General features: G+C 37.9%; 1 protein-coding gene across 1 annotated transcript in view; it reads left to right on the top strand.

Annotated features, from left to right (window-relative positions):
- Positions 1 to 23,462, top strand: part of SLC2A9 (solute carrier family 2 member 9) — a 109,604-nt gene that overhangs the window by 42,697 nt on the left and 43,445 nt on the right. The window contains exons 7-9 of the mRNA XM_075499175.1: positions 5,221 to 5,408; positions 11,235 to 11,345; positions 22,614 to 22,715. Coding sequence (XP_075355290.1) covers positions 5,221 to 5,408; positions 11,235 to 11,345; positions 22,614 to 22,715 — 401 coding nt within the window. The remainder of the gene's footprint in view (positions 1 to 5,220; positions 5,409 to 11,234; positions 11,346 to 22,613; positions 22,716 to 23,462) is intronic.

Raw genomic sequence — 23,462 nt, 5'->3', positions numbered from 1 at the left:
TCCCCTCCCAGGTCCCATAACTAACATTCTTCTTTCTTGGTAAGAAAAGAAGGGCAAAAATGCCTGGCATATAGCTGGTGTGATCCTTCTTCATAATGCTCACCAGACAGCGGAGGGGAAATGGGTATTCAAGTGATTGAGGAGAAGGACTTTGGAAGGAGATTGTTATTCACTTGCTAGAGAGCAGTGGGAGTGAAGAGTAACAGGGATAGAAACTGGAAGAAAAAGAAAATCTGCTGCTATAATTATATCAGGCTGTTTACCATCCAAGTTCTAGGATGCTACGACAGGAATTTGACATTAGTTGTCTATTAGTTGCATGCCAAGTGGAGCCCTGATCTGTGACTGTGGCCATGATGCAATATAAATAAAAACAGTAGTAGCAATGTGATAAAACAGAACAGTTTTATGACTAACTGCATTGGTTATAAACACTCTCAGTTGGAGAGTTGATGCGTCTCTCTTGAATAGTGTTACAAGTAGGAAACCCGAATTTTCAATGCAGCTACAGTAGCATGTCATGTAAATTGGTACTGGAATTCAGCTGTCATCCCAGCTTGCCAGAGAACAAGAATATTGTTGTGTCTTAAGGGTCAAATAACTTAGATATAATGTCACAGTAACATCTGTTTGTGACGTACAAATTCTGTTCATCTAGTATGTTCGGTCATACGTTAAAACTCCCATGGTTATGAAAGAAGCATTATACCAGGTATAATGAGAAGTGTAGGTTTAAATTCTTAGAAAGATGGATTAGAGTTGATACCTTTTGTTGTGATGAAAGAGCGAGGCTATTCTTGATTTAAAAGAGCAGGTAGCTAAGTTTTTACAAAGCCCCTCATGGGGCCCACATGGACAGGAGAGTTATTAAAACCAAAGTTACGGCAGGAGCAAATTGCTGCAAATCCAGTGATTTAAATGAAGTTGTTAGGACTGACAACAAGGACATATATGACTTATTTTTGCTTATCTGTGCTTTTTGTATGTCTCTAAGCATTATAAGCTATGCTTATTGGAAAGGAAGAGACATACACTTCCTGGCTTATGGTAGAGGCTCCATCTCAGATGGCTGCTGACTTCCAAAAGCTGGAGTGATCATGGTATGCCTGTTTTGTTTTTAAGCTTTTCTTAAACCTCCTGTCTTTTACAAAGGATACTTGGTTCGCTGGATCTTTGATACAACTTGGTTTACAAATTCTTGTGTTATTTTAGGGTGGCATGTGGATATTTTGTTTTACCTATACATCTTGGCTAGTTTCAAGTGAACCTGAACAGGGCTATTTTGTCTTGATGGTCTGTGAAACCAGACATAAGAGCAGGTAAAGATGTAATCCCAAACTGGATGATAACTCGCAGAGGATCTGTGTGTTCCTTTACTTAGAAGGAGGTGACACATGGGAAAAGCCTAAAGCCTTTTGCTTCCAGTTATGTTTACTGAATTGGAATAGCAAATTTGAGATTTATTCTTAAACTTTGCTATGCTACATGCTAGTAATTAATATTTTGCTAGATTTAAATAGCTATTTAAATCTCTTCTAGCAAGGTACATCTAAATTATTCTTCTGGCTATTCAGTACTCTAATGAAATTAGTGGTATATGAAAATAACTTTTTTAATTTTGCCAAGTATTTTTGTGATGACATGAAGTTACTACAGGGAAATTACTACATATCCAATTCAAAAGCATTGAAGTTGGGTGAACTTTTTGCTAGTGCTGAGGCAAACAGCGAGGCACCCCACATGTCTACTGCCACTCAGAACAGCAGCCAGCATTAATCGGAGGTGCCTGACTGCATCCATGCAGCCCAGTATTCTGTCTCCCACAGTGGCCAAAGAAGATGGTGTTCAAGCAGAGCTTAGACAAAGCTTTGTGTTAAAGACACTGGGTTTAGTATACTTAATCATCAGTGAAATGAAAGTGAACATGTCTGTGAGAAACAGATGACAATAATACTCATGCAGCTTCTTTTTTTTTTTTTTTTTTTAGTTTTTAAAGGCATAAGCCCTGTTGCCCAAATGGCTACCTGTGACAGCTTCTCTCTTTTTCTGCCTTCTCTTGCCTGGGTCTGGCTCTATTCTGTACACCACACAATAGCATTTTGATCCTTTTAAATGTCTTCTCAAAGTTTACATGCTAATTCAGTCTTTACAGTAACAGCTGATTTGTTTGCACAGTTGTGGAAGTACTACAGCAGAAAAAAAATTAGTAATTCCCCATATAGTTGAGTTCTTGAGTGCCCATCTTCAGTTAATTTAAAGGCCTGATTGGTTTTAAAGATAGTACCGACCTGATTTTGTTCAGACTTTTGAACCACTTTCAAATGTTTCACCTTCACTTAGCTGAGATGAATAAAAGCTGGTGGTGTAAATGGAAGGGTTTCCTATCTCCTTTCCCCGTGACTGGAACCATCCACTTCTTTTGCTATTTATAAAGGCAGTTTACGAGCTTTTGAAAGACAAGCATCTAGGACCTTCTGATCCAAGGGAATTAAAAAGAAATCTGAAAAAGGTCTAAAAGTTGCTAGAACTGTAAATCCTTAGATGGTTTTAAGCGTGACATGAAAATAAGACTTCCCTATAGAGAGAAGCAGCCAGTCACGGAGGGAAATAAGTCATTGCAGTGGGGAGAGGAATGACTGCTGTGCTTCTCAGTGCCAATAATACAGGGGTTTAAAATGTAAAATGAATAGAACTGAATGTCACACACTGAAAGACCTTTGAGTTTTCCCATCTTCCTGCTAATGCAGAATTTATTTCCACATTAATTACGTATAAAATTGTGATTCTTACTGTACTGAAAAACTGTTAATGGAAGAAAATTAAAGATGTGTTGAGTAGCAGGAAAATGTGTTTTTCCAAGAAGACTGGGTGTTTTCTACTCAAAACTATGCCTATATAACATAGTATTTTCTTAGCATTTCTTGACTTTTTGGTAATTTTAAGTATCCGTCAAAGTTTCATAGTGGCACTTACATCTCTGGTCCTAATACCAGGGAGCGAAGAAGAAGAAAGCAGGTGTCTATATTTTTCTTGCCTTGTACTTGGTAATTTTGGTAATTGCAGTTTTTTACTTCCCAGTCCCTCTAGAAATATAGCAAGCTCCCTTGTGCAGAAAAGACAGATTGCTTTCTTTTTACTTGACTGCACCTATATTTTTGACTTGTGTGCCCTATAGGAATGCCGAGGATTCTAAGGACAGGAAAAATAAAGCAAATTGTGCGCTGACCTAATTCACAGTGATAAACCAGATGCTTAAAAATCTGAGAGAATCTTTTCAAAGAAGAGTACGGTGATATATTGTCTGGTTGTTCTCATCTTTATCTGAATTTTTCTTTATCAGTGCTCTAGTAATACTGAGGAAAGTGTAATTTAAGTGTGAGACATGACTGTAACATACCATAGGCACACGTTGTTCTAATTTTACATTTCTTATCATAGCCTTTAAATACATCACACTCATTTTAACAAGCGTTTAGCACGTCATTTAATAAGTGGGCAGTGGCACAAGGACAAAACTCAGCAGCTTAAATTCTGGGTTTTCAGGTCTGAATGTATTAACCCATTTCTGATTGTAAGGCCTAGTGAAAAGGTAAATCTCATGCTGTTTCTGAAGGATTTAAAAATCCTGACCTCTCCTCTCCCAAGAGAGAAACTGGATATCAGAATAAATGAATGTTATGAATTGACTCAAAACCCAGAGGTGGTCACTGTTCATCCCTTAAAAAAATCATCCTTCTTGTTAAGCAGAGTCACATGGAGCCCATTAAAATGCAATAGAAGTGCTAACTGCATCTGAAAATCTTGGCCCAGAGCTCAAGTTAGTTCCCTGTGTTGCCAGAGTGGGAGCCAGGCAGAGCGCACAGCGTTGCGCATTCACCAAAGAGACGGAGAAGGATGCTCTGGGGAGGCCACCAGTTCATTTGTGTGACCTATCCCTCACAACATTGAAATGCCACTACTTGGCCTTTTCACCTACTGGGTAACATTAAATTTTATAACTTCAAAACCTCAATGGAGTCCAGGCATTTTAATCGTGACTAGTCAGTGTCTCTCGCTTCTTAACCGTTCAAGTCCTTTCCGTGATCCCAAAGAATGCATACTTACTGAAAAATATGAAGGTCATTTATTTATAGACAGTACTATGCAAAGCTGTTGATAAGAGAAAAATGGATTTGGCTCTTAGGAGAACTGAATTAACTTATTCACTTAATAAAAATAACAATTTTAAGTGACCTGCTGTGTAAAGGATTGTTTTTAGAGTTAACATCCTACTGGGTCGCAAAGCCTAGTTGTATGGGTATGTGTAATGTAATTGTTGCTCTGCAGTCATTCCAAGATGATGAGTATTTTAAGCATGTCTTAAAAAGCCAACCCCTGGGATATGGTCATAAGATTGTGATGAAAGTATCAGCAGCATATATGGTATCTGTAAAACAAGGTTGGTGGAGATACACCACCTCCATTAGGAGGTATCTGTTTGTATTAGGAGGTATGGAAGGTATCTTCTTGGAGGAGATGTGAGATGGAAAGCTTTTATTATTCACAGTGGAAGGATATCTCAGTAAGTCATCAATGTGCAATAATATAATACTAAATGGTATGTTTTTCTGGGGAGACGAGGTTGGTTGTTTGCTTACATTTGCCAGGTAAATTCACTCCTGTGTCTCCAGCATTGACAAACAGAAAGTCTTGAACTGCTCTGGGGTAATTCTTTCTAATATTAATCATCTTGACAAAGTGAATTCTTGTCTATATGCTAGTAAAAACAAGAGGTAAGATGAAGAGTAATAGCTATTCCTTTCAAATGTCTGCCTTTTCTTGGTTTACCAGACTTACGTACTTTCTTACATGTTATTACTTCTCTATCCAGTCTAGCTCCAGCAATGAAGTCTGCTATATTGTTAGGCTGCAAAAGTAGCCAAGTCAAATAATGTTCAGAACTGCTTTGCTATTAAACCTTTTTTTCAGATTACACAGGGTTTTGATTCCGCACTGGACCTTAGGCTGTATTATATATGAAATAATATAGGGAGAGATCTGGTAGGGTGCCAAATAATTTATAAGTTATAATATAACTTATATATGTATATCCCAATTTATAAGTTGTAGCCCATGGATATCTCCTGTTTGTGTCACACGCTTTCATTTCTATGAGACAAGTCTGTTATAAATGCGCATAGTGCCAAGTGTCTGGCCTAAATACATGCCCTCTCTTTGTAGCATTTCAGACCTTCCTTGGGAAAGATGACGTGTCTCATGAAGTAGAAGAAGTTTTGGAAGAGTCTCGAGTCCAAAGAAACACCAAGTTAGTGTCGATACTTCAGCTCCTGAGAACCCGTGCTGTGCGATGGCAGGTCATTACCGTGGTCGTCACCATGGGCTGCTACCAGCTCTGTGGGCTAAATGCTGTAAGTGTCCTTCTTCAGACCATGGCATCTCCTGGGGTGCTCCTTTCTTTCTTTCTTTTTAATACAAGGTTTGTGCTATACCATTCGGTGACCTCTATGAGTTTCTATTTTTGGCTGTTTCTTATTAGTAATGATTTTGTTACGCCAGCATGTGGGAAGGTCCGTGGAGAGCTGTATTGTTTGGGTTTTTTTTTTTTTAAACAAAAAAAGGGGGGGAAGCCATGTTGTGTTAACTTCGAATGAATACATGAAAAGGTAGCACAGATCAGCAAAGAAAGAGTGTGCAGCTTCTGCTTCTGATACTCAGATTCTCTGTTTCTGGTCAGTTAAGATCTGGTCTGATACACCCCATGTTTGTTCATGTTAGGTAAACTTGGTCTTTTCAGTAGACATTTCTGCTTGGATTAATTCAGTTCTGTATTTATAGAAGCCAGCAAAAGTTCCTGTAGGTGATTTTAAGAGGTTGCACTGGATGTTTGATTTTTGTTGTTTCATAAAATTTGAAGAGTAAGCTGCGCTTCAATATGTCTTTCTTGGAAAGTGGAGCAAAAGAGGAAAAAAGATGCAGAACAGTCAATAGTGAGAAGCCCTGTTGACCATTAATGTGTCTGAGGCTAACGGATATCAAAGTCTCCTTTTCCATCTGTCTTCTGAGCCTATTGCATCAGCTAGGAGAGGGTCACAGGACAATTTAGATTGGAAGGGATCTTTGGAGCTCATCTGGTCCAACCCCCTGCCCAAAGTAGGGCTGACTTCAGGGTTGACTCAGGCTGCTGAGGGCTTTGTGCAGTTGAGTTTTAAATATCTCCAAGGTTGAAGAGTCCACAACCTCCCTGGGCATCCTGCGCCAAGTGTTTTCACCACTTACACTGTGAAAAGCATTTTCTTTATATCCAGCCAGAACTTTCCTTGCTGAAGCTCGTGACATCTGGCTTAGATGCTTTACATTGCACAACACAAATGTTCTCATGAAGCGCCTCAAAGCAAAATGGGTTTTCGTCATAGTTCAAAGGCATTAATTGCTTATATATATGAAAGGCAGTATTATCGCTGCTGAAAGGAGCTCTCACTGTGGCTTTGTGCATTACAGCATACTTCGGCTAGTTTTTTTCCCCCAGGGCTAATCAGTGATAAGTGTAAATGCTTCTGATATCGAAGACAACTAGTTCAGGCTTATCTCAGGTATCTCTATAGCTTTAAAACTCCTAATACAAAGTAATTTGTCTGAGACGATTTGAAAGGTTAATGCAATTAGAACTCTGGTATCTAAAAGTTTTTAACAAAATACTAAGAGGGAGCTAGAAGAATTTTTCATACTGTGGAGTGAACTACAAAAAAGTTTTGTAGAGGTGGTGTTTTCTTCTAATTGTAGGATTTCGGTGCTAATGACAGGCTATTTTATTCCTCATTGTGGATACTTTTTTAAGAAAAGAATTGAAATTATCTTGTCATCCAGTCTTTCTAAGATTTATCAAGACATAAGTGAAATAAAATGATGCTTATAGTAAGAAACAGGCTGGTAAAATAATGAAGCACATTGCCTAAAAAAAAAAAGAATGCCACAGCTAAATTTTCAGGGGAAAGAGAAGAGTTTTGTGGCTTTGAGGATATTTAATAGATGACAGAAATTGTCCAGTGTTCCGTGGTAGTACAGAGCTACACTCTCATAGCTTGAGTGGGGGCATGGGGGATAGTGAGACATGCCCAGTCCACAATGAATACCAGAGTTGTTTTAAAGTGGCATTAGGTGGCCACTTCGTGAAAATATGTCTCAGAAAAACTATTTTTGTCAGGAAACCTGTGTATCAAGTTGGCTGGTTTAAGCCTTACCTTTTTTTTTTATTATTACTTTGTTTCTCCTCCCATATAATGCCACTAAACATGAAAAAAAACCTATTCATGCAAAATTTGCATTCTGAAATTAATGTTTTAAATAGTTCATCCAGGAAAAACAAGCAAATAAGAGAGGTCAAGAGAAATCATTGGACCACGATTAAGAGACAGGTTTCAATTCCTTGTCTCTTCTGCATGGCTCTCCTGGCTGATTTTGCTCAAGTCTCCTGAAGCTCAGAGATTAGAGGGCAGGTACAGGGGTGACAGATACTGCTGAACCCAGGTCTTGGTTTGCCTGGCTGCATCTGAGCTAACCTGCTGGGTATGAGCCAGCGTCAGCAAGGTTTAACTGGCTGCAAATGCTTCCTTCTAACTCATAGCTCCCATCATTTGCTTTGTCTATAGTGCCCTGTTAGTCAGTCTGGTCTTTTCCACAACTACCATCTGTGCGGGGCACAAGGGAAAGTTGGACTTCTTTTAGGCGAGAGTATCAGGTCACTCTCCGGGGAAATTACCCCCGGGGAAATTACTGGGGGTAATTTCCCACTCTCCGGGGAAATTACTGGCAGACTTCTGCAATCATCCTGCTGGTATCTGAGAACACTTGCTTCCTTTTAAGGCTTTTACTTTACAATAAAAATTTGTTTTGCTTAAAAACAGTATATTTGTTGGTTTCCACATGAACAGAAATCATGGTGAAGCCCTGACCATATTAATGTATTCAATTATAATGAAATACCAGACAGTCTGACCTAAATTGACATAAATAAATGGATCTGTATTAGTCTCTTTTCATCTGATAAAGTTTATCCATGATACATATCATCCATAATAAATGTATTTATCTTCCACCATTGTATCTCAGTTCTAAAGACGACACAAAACTAAAGTGAAGTTCTCATTGGTGAACTTTATACTTTTTCATATCAAGAAATACACTGTACTGCATATTGCTTTAACAGAGTCATTCTGAAAGTGGGATCCCCAGACTTCTGCGGGGTCTGGCCTTAAGGTAGAGGGCTGTATTTCAAATGGAAAGAAATCGTGCTGGGGATGGGAGTCCATGCAGCAATGCATGTTTTCAGTATGCAAAAGATCTACCATAGTGTGCTCTTCACATTTGCTGTGGAGAAGACCTGGCATCAGGTAGCATAGGAAGGGATGAGTATGCAGTGTGCAACACAGTATATGTCTGTGTTGTTGCCCATCTTCTTTTTTGTTGCTTTCTTTTCCTTTTGAAGAGTTGAGTTTCTTAGGAAGAAATGTATGTAGGGAGCTGGATGAGAAATAAAAGGACTGGAAAATTGAGTCAATGCTAGAGGGGCCAATGGTGTGAGAAAGTTTGGGAACACCACTGATAATGTATAACACATGCCACTTTAAGCTTATAGGAGTAAAATCTTACAATAAGCAAAGAAAGCAACTTTCATGCAGCTAACTGTAATGCTAAATTGTTACCTCCAAACTCACAGAAATCGGACTGCAGAGATACAGCTGTTTCTCCTGGCAGCTGTTTAACTGACCTAAGTGGCAAAGTTTTACTTCAGTCTGTGAAGCAACAGCAACTCGTCATGGACATAGGAAGTCAGATGTCCCTGTATTGATTTGGACTGGACAGCAGTTGTTTCTGGGTTTTTGGACCTTCTGCCCCATATTCCACAGCCCTTTCATTCCAAAACTTTTAGCCCAGTCATTAGCTAATTTTGTTAGCTAGTGAAATCATTAGCTAACAAAAACCCTGTTAGAAAAATAACTTAAGTGAAAGTGGAGTAGTCATCATTAGCTTAGTAAGTTTGTCTCAGTAATATCCTAGAGCAATGTATTCCCCTGTTTAATGATACACAGGCTGAAAAACGTTCACTTTCATTGTTTTGAAATGTGTACATCTTGTTAATTTTTACCCTAATTTATTTTTGTGCTGCTACAAAGACTAATAAATCAATGAACCTCATCCTGTCTTTGCTCTGCCAGTTTTTTAATCTAGCTGTTTTACTACCACTCTTACCGTCAATGGTCAGTCATGCTCTTCTGTAAAACAACTTGCAAAACATCTTACGTTCTAGCGGCTACATTTTGACAAATTGCATTCAGGAGTTGTCTGATTAAGTGACTCTTTGGCCTCTTCCTTCTCTTACAAGGTCTGCATACCTGCAATATTGCCATCATTTTTAGAAGCTCTACCTGCTATGCAAAACTGTTATCAAGAATGGAATGCCTAAATTACATGGTTTCTAACTTTCATTGCATGGATTTTTCAATCTTGTAACTTGCAGTACGGAGAAAAAATTTACTTTTATCATGGTTAGGTGTTACCTTGTTTTCATTATATACTGCATAGGGGTATGGGAAGTGAATAGGTTGTCAGAGTACTGAGTCCCAAAAAATTTATCAGTGGGCATAAACATTTCAGAGGGAATTGGGAGCTGATCCTTGGTTTTGCTTCAGTCTGTGCTCTGTATCAGCGGGCCAATGAAATGCACAGTTAACACCTACATGAAGGCAGATTACTTCATATGGAGAAGTTTGCTGCTATCACTTATTGTCACTGCATCTATTCTGGTGAGAGCTGGTGTGCCAGCAGTAGGCATGAAAGTCTTCAGTCAGCTTCCCTTTATCTGTAAGGTGATACAGGTGGCTTTTTAGTCCTCCGTATTTTATTTGACTTCTGTTTTATGTAAGATGAGTTGGATTTTCTTCTTTGGTCTGGGACAAGCAGCTTTTGCTGAAGGGCTAGTTGGCCATTTAGAATTACTTTTTTTTTTTTTTACAAAGCTCCTGAGTTAGTAGCTTGATGAACAGATGTAGCATGTGCATAATACGCTGGCAGGCAGCAGGGTTTTCCTCATATGATCAAAACGCTTCCATTCATCAGATAAGCCTTTTCTTTAGCAGTGCTTGCCCTGTTAGGGCTTGTCACATGGACAGCATATGGAAAAACATATCACTGCTACTTTTATATTTAGTGCCACTGTTATCTCTGGCTTTCAGTTTTGTTGTCACAGGTAGTCAGCTGTGGTTTAGAACTTTATTTTCTTCTGATAATCTGTTGTTTCAATTGTTTTTCATCTTCTCTAGTAAATCAGTTATCTTTTCTCTCTGCAAGGCAGTCTCTCCTTGTTGCATGCTTTTGGCAAGCCAAAATCTTTGGCTAGTTCTTACCTTGAGTCCAGCGTAAATATTATATGTTTTTCAGACTTCATTTGTGATGTGAATGGGGCTCTGATACTTACCAGGCTTGTTATTTTAGCGTATTACCACTATATATTCTCTGTCTGGATATTGTCACCACTGGATGTGGTTTTACTGACCAAACATGAATGACTTCCTCTAAGCTAGTAACCTGTGCTCCCTGTGTTTCTGTCCATTAGTGACAGCTCCTTCTAGCCTATGATTCATTTCAACCTAAAAGCAGCTCTTTACTTTTCACCAAGCAACTCTCCCTCTGAAAGTATCTTTTCTTTCTGTTGATAATAGAGATTAGGGTGATGGCTTGACTGCAGATGTGCACGCTGTAGTGAGGTTAAAGTGAGATAAATCTCACGCCTTCTGTCCAAAAAGGAGCAGTTTCTGCAGTGCCTCTCAGCATCTCTTTCCTGTTCTCTCCTCTGTTGTTACGTGCCATTGAAGTATTCCATAAAGCCACCGAAACCTGCTTTTTAAGCAGTGTGGCTCAGCCACACAAAACCTATTTGTATCCTCTTGTTCAAGCTTAAAGTGAGTTTCTTTGATTTACTCCTAAAGTGAATTAAGCTAAATTGAGTTAAAGCTGCTTGTAATTCTGCCTGGGTCTGCAAGCAGAAGTACAGCAGTGTTGTGACTAATCCACCTGAAATTTGCACCTTCCCTTCATTCGTTGTCCCAGCCTTTGGTCATTCGGGAGTGCTCAGTGTTTTAACAAGTCTGGTCTCTGGCAGATCACATGCTTGAATTGAATACTGATACATTGTAGTTCAAGCCATAATGATTAATAACTCATTTTCTTCTTTGATACAGATTTGGTACTACACAAACAACATCTTTAATGAAGCTGGGATCAATCACGAAACAATCCCCTATGTTACTCTAAGTACTGGTGCTGTTGAGACTGTGGCTGCTGTTTTTTCTGTAAGTATGGTTATAAAAATCCATTAACATGCTTGATATTTAAATGACTGATTTTATTTCCTTATACAGGTTAAAATATAAACACACTAGTATATTGAGGATTAAGTGTAATGATTGATAGAGCAATTGAAAATATTATTTCTAGGTTTAATCCTAAGACCACTTTTGTGGCTTGGGACTTTTTTTAAGAAGATGCTCTCTAGTTTTAGTTGCATAAAAGGAGCATAAAAAGTTGATATATCCTGAGGTGCTTTGTATGAGTGAAGAGGAAGAAGGCAGGAACAGCAAGGCCCGAAGTATATTAAGTGATAACTCATAAATGATTTCACCTGGTAGAACGACTTTACCTGGTAGCAGTTTATTCACATCTCAGAGTCTTCTCGTGTGCCGGCTGGGAAGCAGGCAGTATTGCTGGAGAAAGCTCAGGCATAGTACAGCTACGTGTGTTCAGTGTGGCTCACAGAAATAGCCATATGTCTTAGTGGGCATGTTTTAATGACACATTTTCTATAGCAGCTTCGAACAGCAAGGAAAATTCTTCAGCCATTTAAAAATATGGGAGTAAATGTTTGTAACCCAGCTTGTTGGAAAAGCAAGCCAGCATGCTAGAATAAGGTTGTCCCATGTTGTGTTAAATCCTGCTGTCTCATTCAGTGAGGGCAAGCAGGCATCCTTTCATAACACGTGAGCTCCTGAGTAGGTCATGTACCTTTGCTGTGCATTGAACATAGAGGAAGATGTTAATAGAAAAAATTATCCATGCACATTTTTTTCTTTCCAATTTCACAATGGAAAAGTTGACTAAGAAGAAAAATATACATTAAATGAGCTAACTAAACCTGAAAGTTTTAGTAGGTGAATACACCACTAATTGCTAAAGGAAATACATTTCTGTTTGCACTGCAATAAATAAGAAACAATGGGAGAAGTCTTTGGAATGGAAAGTTGCAAACAAGTAAATACTCTTTCTTCTTTGTTAGAATTTTTCCTTATCTTCCTATATTCTATACCAACTCTATTTGCACAATACTGGACACACCAGACAAGCATTTTTAAATGTCAGAAGAATGGTTTTGGCGAAAAAAATCCTTTCCAGTGGCAGAGCAACTGCTTATGACCTATAAAATGCTAAACTAAATCCAGCTATCAAGTATATTTTGTTATAGTCTAGGACATAAGGACTCTCAAAGGTCACAAAGATCTTCTTCTGATCTTTGTAAATTTCCACAAATCTATTTTTGGGTAAACCATCTTATTTTTTGTCTTTAATTAAAGGGACATTCTTTTTAATAGGTGGAAATAGTGAAGTATGGAAATCCCTACCTCTTACAGTTTCTTCTTTGTGATACTGCAGAAATGCTTCTTTGTTTAAGATACATGTAAAAATAATAATGATAATTCTGCCAGTGATGTAAGTGAAGAATACACCTCCCTTTTGTGGAAACAGATGAAAATTACATGGAGATGATTCCATGATATTAAAGCCATTCTATAAATAGGGTCTGTCATCTTTTCAGTTCCTTCTGTGCTATGAGTTTGTGGGGCTTATTCAGAGCTCGCTGTTCATAGATAATGAGGTGGATGTGTCTGCTTTGGTTCCTGATATGTGTGGTAACTCTTTTTATGCCCAAGAGGAGTGTTTTTAATACTTCTTCTGTTTAAGCTACTTGCTGTGCCTCTGGAAATGCTGATGTATTGATATCTCTGCTCCCTTCAAATTTGCTCTTTCAGTTGAAGAGAAATGCTGCTTTGTAGCCTTAGTTTTATTTCCATAATCTTCATAAATGTTTCATTGTTGCTGTTTAAAGGAGCAACAACATGAATTTGGTTTTTCAATTGAAGGTTTTGCAGCTTCTCATTTCTACAGGTAGCTTCCTCTAAATTTTTTTCATGCCTAGAACTAAGGATGGGTCATCCCACTCCCAACGTCTCAGCTGCTCTTTTTGCCCCCCCCCTTTTTTTTTTCTAAATCTATTTGGCAGAGTTAAATATTAAGTCAGGTGCATATGTCTTATGTACTACTCAGACAGAAGAAGGGAAGAAGCAGGAGAAAGCAAGGGGAGAACTTAATTTTCCTGGTATTTTTTTATATGTTGTGCTTGCTAGCAGAAACCAGATTTTACTAACAATAAATTCCAGGATTTCAGTAGATTCTCTCAGTAATAGAAGTAGAGTTTTTGTCCTTGTAAATGAAATAGCTATTGGAGAGGACCACAAAGAAGTCGTGTACCATCTCCAATCATTGTGCATGTGTTACGTGGTCGTGAGACTCTGTGCCTCAGTAAGAATACTTGAGGTTCATCCATTGATGAGCCCCATATGAATGCTAAAGGAAAAGACTGAAATAAATATATTTCACAGAGAAGCAAACTAATATTTAGGAGATAAAATATCATTCAAACTTTGAAAGTTTCCCTTTAATGTGTCTCCTGGGAGCAGCAGCATAATAGTAATAATGTTGATGTGGTCCTTGAGGAAAGGCTAACAACATTCCATCCTTTTTATAGCTCTCTGTTGCCTCAGATCACTTGATGTGACTGCTAGTAGCGTGCTTTGCCTACAGCTGCATCCCTCTTCCTCTCGAGTGAAAGCCACATAAACAAGACATTGAAAAAAGAAACACATGCATCATAATTTTCCTGTCATTTATATAATTTGGCTGCAACTCCTGCTTACACCATCACTTCCTAGTTTCCTTCATGAAATACCTGTGCTGTAGCATTGCATACTTAGTGCCCTGGCTTCTCTCTGGGGAGATGATATAAACGTTATGTATGTTTTTCAGTTAATTGTAGACTTCTCCACCCATTGTACTGAACGCAGATTCAGTTTAGAGGACTGGCTAGACAAACTACTTTTTAATGAGAGAGCCCATTAATTTCAGTTTGCTTCTGAAGAATTTTGGTATCTCTGGAATGAAATACTGAATAGATTTCTTCCTCATAGACATGTCGCAGCAGTAAGTTATCTAACCTGATGCTGTGCTTTGAAGCAGGATGGAATATACCTAAATAATTTCCTGGCAAATATGTGTTTATTAGAAGTCTGTTCTTTAAATTCTACAGTAAGGGGACTCCACAAACTTAGTTATTCTTTAGTAAGACTGGTTACTGTGGCTTTTTTGTAATTTTTATTAATTGAGGTTAATTTAATTTAGTTGTTGTCTTACTCTTAGTGGACAGAAAGAAAGATTTGCCAGTGCCTTTCTTTGACAAGGCAACAGGCTGAATGGAAAGGGAGACAGAAGTAAGTAGGTGAAAAGATTCTTCTCCCCCCTCCATGAAACCAGCATAGAACAAAAGGGAATGTTATTCAAATTAAGCATCCCACATCTAATTTTGCCATCTGTGGCACCACATTTGGTCTTTATATAATGTTCACACAAAGAGACTAGCTATGACTATATTGAGAAGATTATGCCTTAAGCATTTCCCATAAGGTGATGCATCAAGGTGTTACTAATGTGCCTTCCAAAGCCTGTGACAGAGGCAAGCCGTGTGAAGCCTGGAATGAGTTAAAACATAATTTGGTAGTAGACCACAAAAGAATATAGGAAATCCTTTGCAGTATCACACAGAAGTCGAGGAAGCCAGCTTTCTTAGATGAGATGATGTTATTGTGCTTTGGGATGTCATGAGAAAGGGCTCGTAGACTTGTTCTGTGTCTTTTAATGTTGATAGATCCTAACACACAAGAAGGGATTCCCTGCTTAGGGCATGGCATATCTTAAAACAAGGGTACTCCAGACACTTCAGTAAGTGTCCTCATGCCTAAACATTTCCTCTGTGGTATCCAAAGGGTAATGCAAAATATCGCCATTGAAACTCTGTGGCTCCACTGGGGTCAGAACAGAATGAAATAAGTTGCAGTGACAGCCAGTTGTAGCAAGTGGAAAAAATGGGGTGACAAATACTTTCAGCTCGAGGGTTCTTAGGAATTTTTGCTATAATCTGATTTTTAGTAAGACTTTTAATGCAGTCCCATGTGACATAGTTCGCACTAGGTCAGAATCAGCCTTCATCTACGCATAATACCCAATAGGCTGTAAGTAGAGAAGAGTGCAAGAATGGGGCAAACATGGCATTTTCCCCTTTTGCTCCCCTCACCCTGACAAGCTGTTGCTCAAGGAGTACCAGAATTAGAAGGTACTTGGTCTTCAATAGCCTTGACAGAATTTTTTCTTTGAATTTCTCTAGTTACTTTTCAACTTTCATATGTTTTTACAACCCACAGAATCCTAAAGCAGTGAATTTCACAGTTTAACTACATATTGTATGAAAAAGTCCCTCATGTTGAGATTAGAGAATACAAGATACAGTAGGTGTGGGCTGGATGAAATGATAACAGTGTGGATGCTCAGCTAACTGCAAAATTATTCTTAGTGAGTAGCAATCAACACTTCACTGTCATACAAAGAAATATCAAGTGAGATTCTGTGGTGGTTTTCCCTGGGTCAATTAATCCTAAAAATATCCATTAATAATATGAGAGAGGTAACAAAGAGCCTTTTATAATCGACTATGTCATCCAAAGTCTCCAAAGGGAGAAACTCAAAAGTATTTGCAAGAATGATGGAAGATTATAAGAAATCAGACATGTGGCCTGAAACTGGTAAGATGAAATTCAGCAAGGAAAGGTACCCAGTACTGCACTTTGGGAACGAAAAAGTCGTATGCACAAATACAAAATGTCATGTGGAACTGTGTCAAAAGGCTTACTGGAGTCAAAATCTATCATGTTTTTCATTTTCTATCTATCAACTCAGCTTCCTCTCCAACAGTGAAAGAAATCGCACCGATCTGCACTGAGCAAATCTGTTTTGACTGTTCATATCACCTTACTCTCCTCTAGCTGCTGTCAGACTGTTTGATCGGTTAATAATTCATCCTAATGTTTTGGGGGGGGTGAAAGCCAGACCTTGTCTTCCTTCTCCTTGAGTAACAGAAGATAGGTGCTCCATCTGCCCAGATCCAGTGCTCTCAGATATTGCCATCGACTCACAAGATTTCTGGGATTTTCATTAATCATCATCATGAAAGCCTCATTTTAGCTAATAAATTGTGAGGTGAAAAAATAGTCTTTAGTCAATATGCTACTGTATATTTTGGGAGGGAAAAAGTTACCTGGCACCAAAGACCATTAATTTTATCCAAGAGAAATATTTATGCAGCTCATCATCTACAATTTTAAGATGCCATAAATAGTTGCCTACATGAGCAAACAGTTGGCTTCCAAAATTGCCTACCACACTAATTTGTTTGGCCAATATAAAATTTCAGTTGCATGAATTTTTAGATGATTTACATATGTTTTGCTCAGTCCTACAAAAGCAATGCTAAGTGTCTAATAAGTGAAATCCAAAAAAATACTCGGTGATTCATTTGGAATATAAGATACTGAATTCTTTTAGATGCAGGGAGTCACTAATTACTCCCTAGTCACAAATTCATCCTCATTTCAGATCTCAAATGTAAATGTGTGCAATCTTTATGGAGCAAATTTGTAAGTGGAAAAATACTGATTTATGTCACTATATTGGGCAAAATGAAATCAGAAAGAATCAGCAGTACAAAAAAGAGATACTGACCAAGCAGCTTCCCAGACCGTGGTATTTGTCAACGGTCAGAGTGTATGTGGGCACATTTTCACTGCAGGGTGAATCGCAGAGTGTGACTGTGTTAACACATGCTAACTTAATCCACAAGTGGTTAATGGGATCGTTTTTAGATAAAAACATTATTCCTTCTTAATCATTTTATTACACTTGGACTCTTGGATAGACAAAGATTACCCGTGTTGAAGTAACCATGTAGTGCCTTCCAGGAGAAAAAGTCTCCTTATGAAGGTCTACCTTACAACACCACTCCTAAGACCCAAGATACAGTGGGTTAGAGACTGCATTTATGTAGTACAAATCCTTCTGCAGGATATGTTCAGAAATTGAAAGTTTTAAAGACGTATCTCCTGCTTTTGACTATTAAAAAAAAAACTGGGTTTGAGTAGGTTGTTTTTTTTTTCCCCAATCTATTCAAGATGGTCTGCATCAGGGCATTCAAATACCATCATTAGAAAATAAAGCACCAACCATGGTAATCTGTGACAGATCAAGGTCAAGATCTAGTCTAGCTTTTATAACATGAACCTGATGCAAGACAAAACTTAATGCTTTTAACAAATAAATCATCAACAGAAGGAGCTTTGCTTCAAAAATATCTACAATTTACTACAGGGACATAATAGGAATAAGATAATGGGGTTTTTTGGTGCTGCCCTAAGGGCTGTTCCCGGGCACTGCTGAAGTGAAAGCAGCCAACTAGAGGGAATCCCTGCATGGGCTCTGTCTTGGTCATGCTGGTCCATCAGGCATTGAGGCAAGAGGAGACCCTCTTTTGTGAATGGAAAACTTCACTGCCAAGTGAAGCTGACTAAGGATGCTTTACTGCAGAATAGTTCACACCGAGCTTAGAAACATAGCAATCGGTTCCACCCTTTGCTGATAGTAATCCCTAGCCTGGTAACTACAGAAGATGTGTAGGATCTTATCCTGTCATGGAATTAACACAGATACAGGCAAACTGATGTGAGAGCCAGGGTAGGCACAGATTTATTTAAAGCTTGTGCTTATGTGGTCAAACTTGGTGCTAGGCATCTAAATTCCAATTTAGGTATGTAAATAAAACAACCTGTTTCTTTTACAACTGTATAATTCATACAGTAGGTAAATGGATATACATAAAAATATGAATCAAAAAACAATTTGTAACCCTCAGTCCAGTCTTCTGTTCCTCTCCTTTTCCCAGATGCAAGATACTACACATAATGTGTCATAAATACACCTGACAGCAATATAAATGTGACTATCCATTTTAATCATCCTATTTAAAATGGAAATAACACAGAGTTAGCTTGTCACATTAAGTCTGAGTCTAGACGTACAGTCTTATTCAGACCTATATCCAAAATACATGAGAAAAAAAGTGTGGCTACTGTTGATGTTAGCATATAGATCAAACTTCTTTACAGAGCTGAGACATCAAGAAAATCTAATAGGATTTTCTTAGTATAATTTAGGGCCAGGAAATTAGTAGGGAGTAGTATTCTGTGACCTCCCATTTGGGCTGTGGAACTCGCTTACACATTCATTTTATCCAGAGAAGCTTGTCTGACCTTTTTTAATGCACTGTGCTTTCGTTATGTCAGCCCGGGTATCTGTGGCTGACTCAAGTGAAAAGACTGACATTTGCTTTTTTAACTTTATTCACAAGTGTTTCCTGCCAGACAAAAGTAAGTTGTGTGAATTGTTAACTTAGTTTGCATATCAGTTGCCTTATTATCACCAAACGATTGTGATGGGAGAATTTTGGTTGCAATTTTTTTTTTACACATTTTCAGTAATTTCAGCTGTGTTAATTACCATGACTGGGTATAGGCTTTTACAAATGAATGTTTATGATCACACATAAATAATTATCAGCCCACATAATTTGGCAAATAACTCAGTGTGCTATCACAGAAAACAGTTGTAAGATTTTCTTTTTGATGGTACTTGAGCATATACTGAATTTCTTGTTATTTCTTTTACTCTCCCATATAGTATATTTTGACTTGTTACAGGTCTTCAATAGGTAACAGTTACCAGCACACAGCAGTGGAGCATTCAGATCTATAAATACTTGAAAACTGGTGAATCATCTTCCACTTCTTATGAGTTATAAGCATCTGAGCGGGTTTTGCAAGTTAACAAGTTTTGGATTTGTATAATCATAACTAAAAATGAAATTGTCTGTTTATAACCTCAAAACCAGCATTTTTTTCACCAGGGAAACTTGCCATTACGTTAGAAGACATGTTAGAACTTTCTTTTCAAGTGTTTGCTGAAACTTCAGAGTTTATCTGAGCTTTTTTTTTCCCATCAAGAAAAGGGGAACAAACAATTCAGCAGAGAAATTTGAGGTACTGATGTATTGTCATAAGTTTTCTTAAGAAATCCTCAAAAATAAATCAAATTTTAGTTCGAAATACTGTAGACCTAAACAGCTTGATGGACTGGCTGTTGAAGCGCTTAAACAATTCAAAAAACGCTTTTGGTCTTGATGAAAGGTGGTGCCTCCTGAGAGGCTTTTCTGTTGTGGATTGGCTCCCAGTTGAACAACTTTGATCTGCCAATGGGCCCTGGGATGCTTCTGCATTGCCTCCTGACCAGCAAAGCCACAGACCCATGTGTTTCCAAGCACACATGCTGCCTTTCCCAAGACCACAGCTTTATAATTTATAACCAGGTAGGGAGCATGGTTTTGATTGTTGTGCTTGGCTTTTCATGAGCTTGATTCTGTGTAGTACCCTATTTCAGCAGAGACTGGTGTGCCTCGTTTGAATCTGTGCCATAAGCAGATGTGTTTTGTTGGGTTGGAGCTGGTGATACAAGAGGTAGGTCATGCATTTGAACAAATTAGAGGTGTCCTTAGCTTTAAAATGGAAGTAAGCATTTCTCTTGCCATAACTATGCAAGTTAATCATGTCTAATTGGGGAGCCTTCTGAGTCTGTATTTCCTAGGTTTATTAGTGTTGTCAGTGATATGATAACTTCATATCAGCTTTGGAAATGATTGCACAATTCCCAGCAATTCTGGTACATCACAGCGTCCCTATGAATAAGGACAAAATTGCTGCTTATTTTTTCCAGTGAACAAAGTTGGTCCATTCCATAAATCACAAGAAATGTCACCAAGAATTGTAATTGTAAATTCTTTGGGGCAGAAACTGCAGGGAGCGCCCAGAAGCTGAAGCATTCAAGTTCCTCATTGCTACTGTATTAAATAAATAGCAATGATGAATGCTTGGGAAACCTGGCATCAGCTCAGGGAAAAGAATGACTGCATATGGATTTGCTTTATTTCTTCCTGAATTGTCTCTGAATAAAAAAGAATTTAAATGTATTAGAAACTATTATTCTTTTCTGTAAAAAGGATATGGAGCCTGCAGATCTGCTGTAACTGTATCTGTGCTTGGCTGCTCTCAGTTAAAACTGGGAGTTCCTCACCAGCACACCTAAATTTGCCCAAATATGTCCAGACTACTTATTCTCAATGCAAGTAGGCACAAGTGCATATAGACACCTTTTTGGAGACCTTAGTCCAAACTGTCCTCCCTTACCAGGGTTTGCTTTTCTTTGAGCTTTACGACCAGAAACCATCTAGCACTTTTTTCCCATGTTTTGCTCTGTATGAGAGCCAGCTATGAACTTTCTTCCCTCTAAGAGAAACATTCATGCCTTACCCTGTTTTTATACAAAACCCACCAGCTGGTGTAACACCAAGATTGTTTAATCATGACCACCAATCTAGAATTGAAAAAATAGGGAAAAAATAGAAAAATAAGAGAAATTCCCTGGCATGTCAAATTACGTGAAGAGCATCTATTGCTGAACGTGTAATTCATATCAAATTACATGTGAAGCATCTATTGCAGAAGTCTCCATCTTCTTACGGACCCATCAGATAACTTTTCCTCCCTCATAGCCATAAAAAAAAGTCTCTTGGTTAAGTGTATGTGTGGCCACATGTGTTTGCAAGATGGATTCATTAATCATAGTGGAAAATACTTGGCATCTTGTAGAGGTTTTGACAGTGCAGCAGTTGCAGTTTTGGAACATTTGGACCCCGTGAGCACAATGTGAGATGTTAATAACATCAGTGCAGGTCTATTTTAAACATGGCTCTGAAATAAATTCTATTATGGAAGCTGTGGAAATTGTCAAAATGAATATATTTCCTCATTTAAAGAAATAAAGAATGCTAAAGCTCGCCCCAGAGCTGCTTTCCATGTTCTGCAGCGTCATGGTGTACATCTCCGGTGTGGAAGTTCAGCTCAGCAGGGTGCAGGGTTAGTGTGTTTTGAAGCCTGTGCTAAAATCTGCTGGTGAACCTGATGCTGTGGGAGAAGTGCTTGACATTCAAGGCGTTTCTTCCCTGAGTGACTTTGTACTTTCCTTTAACACATTTCTTCTAGATGCTTACAGTGGGACGGTGTGCATCGTCTCCCAGAATTAAGGGTATTGCTCCAGATCTCATTTTAGTGGCTCATTTTATCTTTTGGTTGAGGGAGGTGTGAAAGGGGGATTTCAGTGTCCAGTAAATAACGATGTGGCAAACAGTTGTGTGATGCTGACTTCAGGTTATTTGAAGCGATACATTTCAGGCTTCATGAAATTGTTTTATCCTTCTCATAAGAAAGCCAGTTGTAATTAGCAATTACAGTAATTATCAACAGGAATAGTAGATTAGATCTTATGACCTAAAATATATATATTAGTTTATTTTAATGAGTCAGACTAGCAAAGAAAACACAGTTCCATGTTACAGCTTTTCAAGAATCTCTTCATTGTGTTCTGCTCTAGGAGATAAGTATTCAGATTTTGTGATTGCTTTTAATGAAGTTGATTTATCTTCAGGTGTTAAATATAAATTCAAAATGTGTGTGAGTGCACAAGTATCAGTTACAATCCCTTGTCTGAGCAAAGTTTTCTGATGGATGGATTTGTTTTATCTGGCTATTCCAATTACATTAATTATCCTAGATCATGACTAAATGTTTTTTCTGTGTTTGGACAAAAAAGAAATTAAAAATAAATTTTAGATTAATAAAAATTTATTTAATCTATGCTAAAAAGTTTTTAAGCTTAAATTTTAAGCCTTTTAAGCTTAAATTCAGAGATGTTGAAATTAAGAAATAGTCAGAATGTTTGAACTGTTTGACATTTTAAAATTACATATTTTAAGAACATTATTATAGGCATTTGGTGCAAATTTGTAAGCAGTTCAACCAATGTAGAGTTATTTCTCCCCTAAAAAATCCTTATTTTACTATTAAATTGTTGTGGAAGAAGTTTAACGTAGTAGTAACTTTGAAATCTACCGTGCTAACAGTATTAAACATTAACAGTTGCGCATTTTTCTTATCAATATTATCGTATTTGTTCTGTAGGAGGAAATCCAGGTGTAAGACTATTAACAAATACTGGTTTTGATGGTTTCCCACTTTTTTCAGTGGTTTTAAATAAGGATGCTATGCTGACTTGTTTTTGCAAAGAGGTTGAATTATATAAACATAACTGTGAACACAATTACAAACATCATAGCTGATGAATAGTACAAAATCAACGCTCATGGTTTTATTTTTGGTGCTTACATTTACTAGGAGAACATATTACATGGTCTGAGTTTTTCAGTGCTTTGTCAAGAAAGTCAAATGCCACTTTTTGTTTTCCAGGGCTTAGTTATTGAACGGCTGGGACGCAGGCCTCTTCTCATTGGGGGTTTTGGGTTGATGGTTGTCTTCTTCGCAGTACTTACCGTCTCTCTGACTTTACAGGTAACGCTACAGTCACTACATATTTTTACTCTCTCTTTTGCCTATTTTAAACACCAGGTGCTCGATACCTGTTTGCCTCGGAATTCCTACATAAGCCAGTCCTTTTAATCAGTTTGACATAAGGATTTGAAGGTCTCTTCTGTTTCTTTGTGAATCTGTTGGTTTCAATGGACTATGGTTAGCCATAGCAGCTTTTGCATTAAAAAGCCAAAGGGGCTTTGTCACATTCAGTCTCCTTAATTCAAAGATTCATGCATATCATGAACTATTATGAAGACAATTTTACCCATAGTTGGGTAAAGAGTTTACCCATAGTCCGTGGTTTTATCTTTGTTTGTAATGCAGTCTTTTTGAGATTTCTTTTGTACTTTATGTGTCATTCTTATTCTTAGGCTTGGAATTTTTTTTCCTGTAGTGAAAAATTCCCATGTTTGCTGTTTCTTTCAAGTTACATTTCTGATATTTTATTGAAAATATCAAGACTTAGCCTTTGCAGAACATCTGCACTTAAGTTCTCAGATGTTATTAGCAGTCAGTTCTCCAGCTATTTCAAATGATCGGAGGAGGATTATTAAACCAATCTAAATACTGGCCCTGAGCCATTTTTCCTTGTTTAGCTTCCATTTTCATAATGATGCAGTTTCTTTCTGTTCCTGAGGGCTTTTGAGAAGTAAAACTGGCAGTCTGCAATGGCATGGTTTTGGGTGGTCTTTCATCAAGTTGTTTTTCTGCTGTTGTTGATTCCTG

The sequence above is a fragment of the Mycteria americana genome, chromosome 4 (assembly GCF_035582795.1).
Source record: "Mycteria americana isolate JAX WOST 10 ecotype Jacksonville Zoo and Gardens chromosome 4, USCA_MyAme_1.0, whole genome shotgun sequence".
Lineage (NCBI taxonomy): Eukaryota > Metazoa > Chordata > Aves > Ciconiiformes > Ciconiidae > Mycteria > Mycteria americana.
The sequence above is the reverse complement of the archived record's forward strand: the minus strand, read 5'-3'. Positions and strand labels throughout refer to the sequence as shown.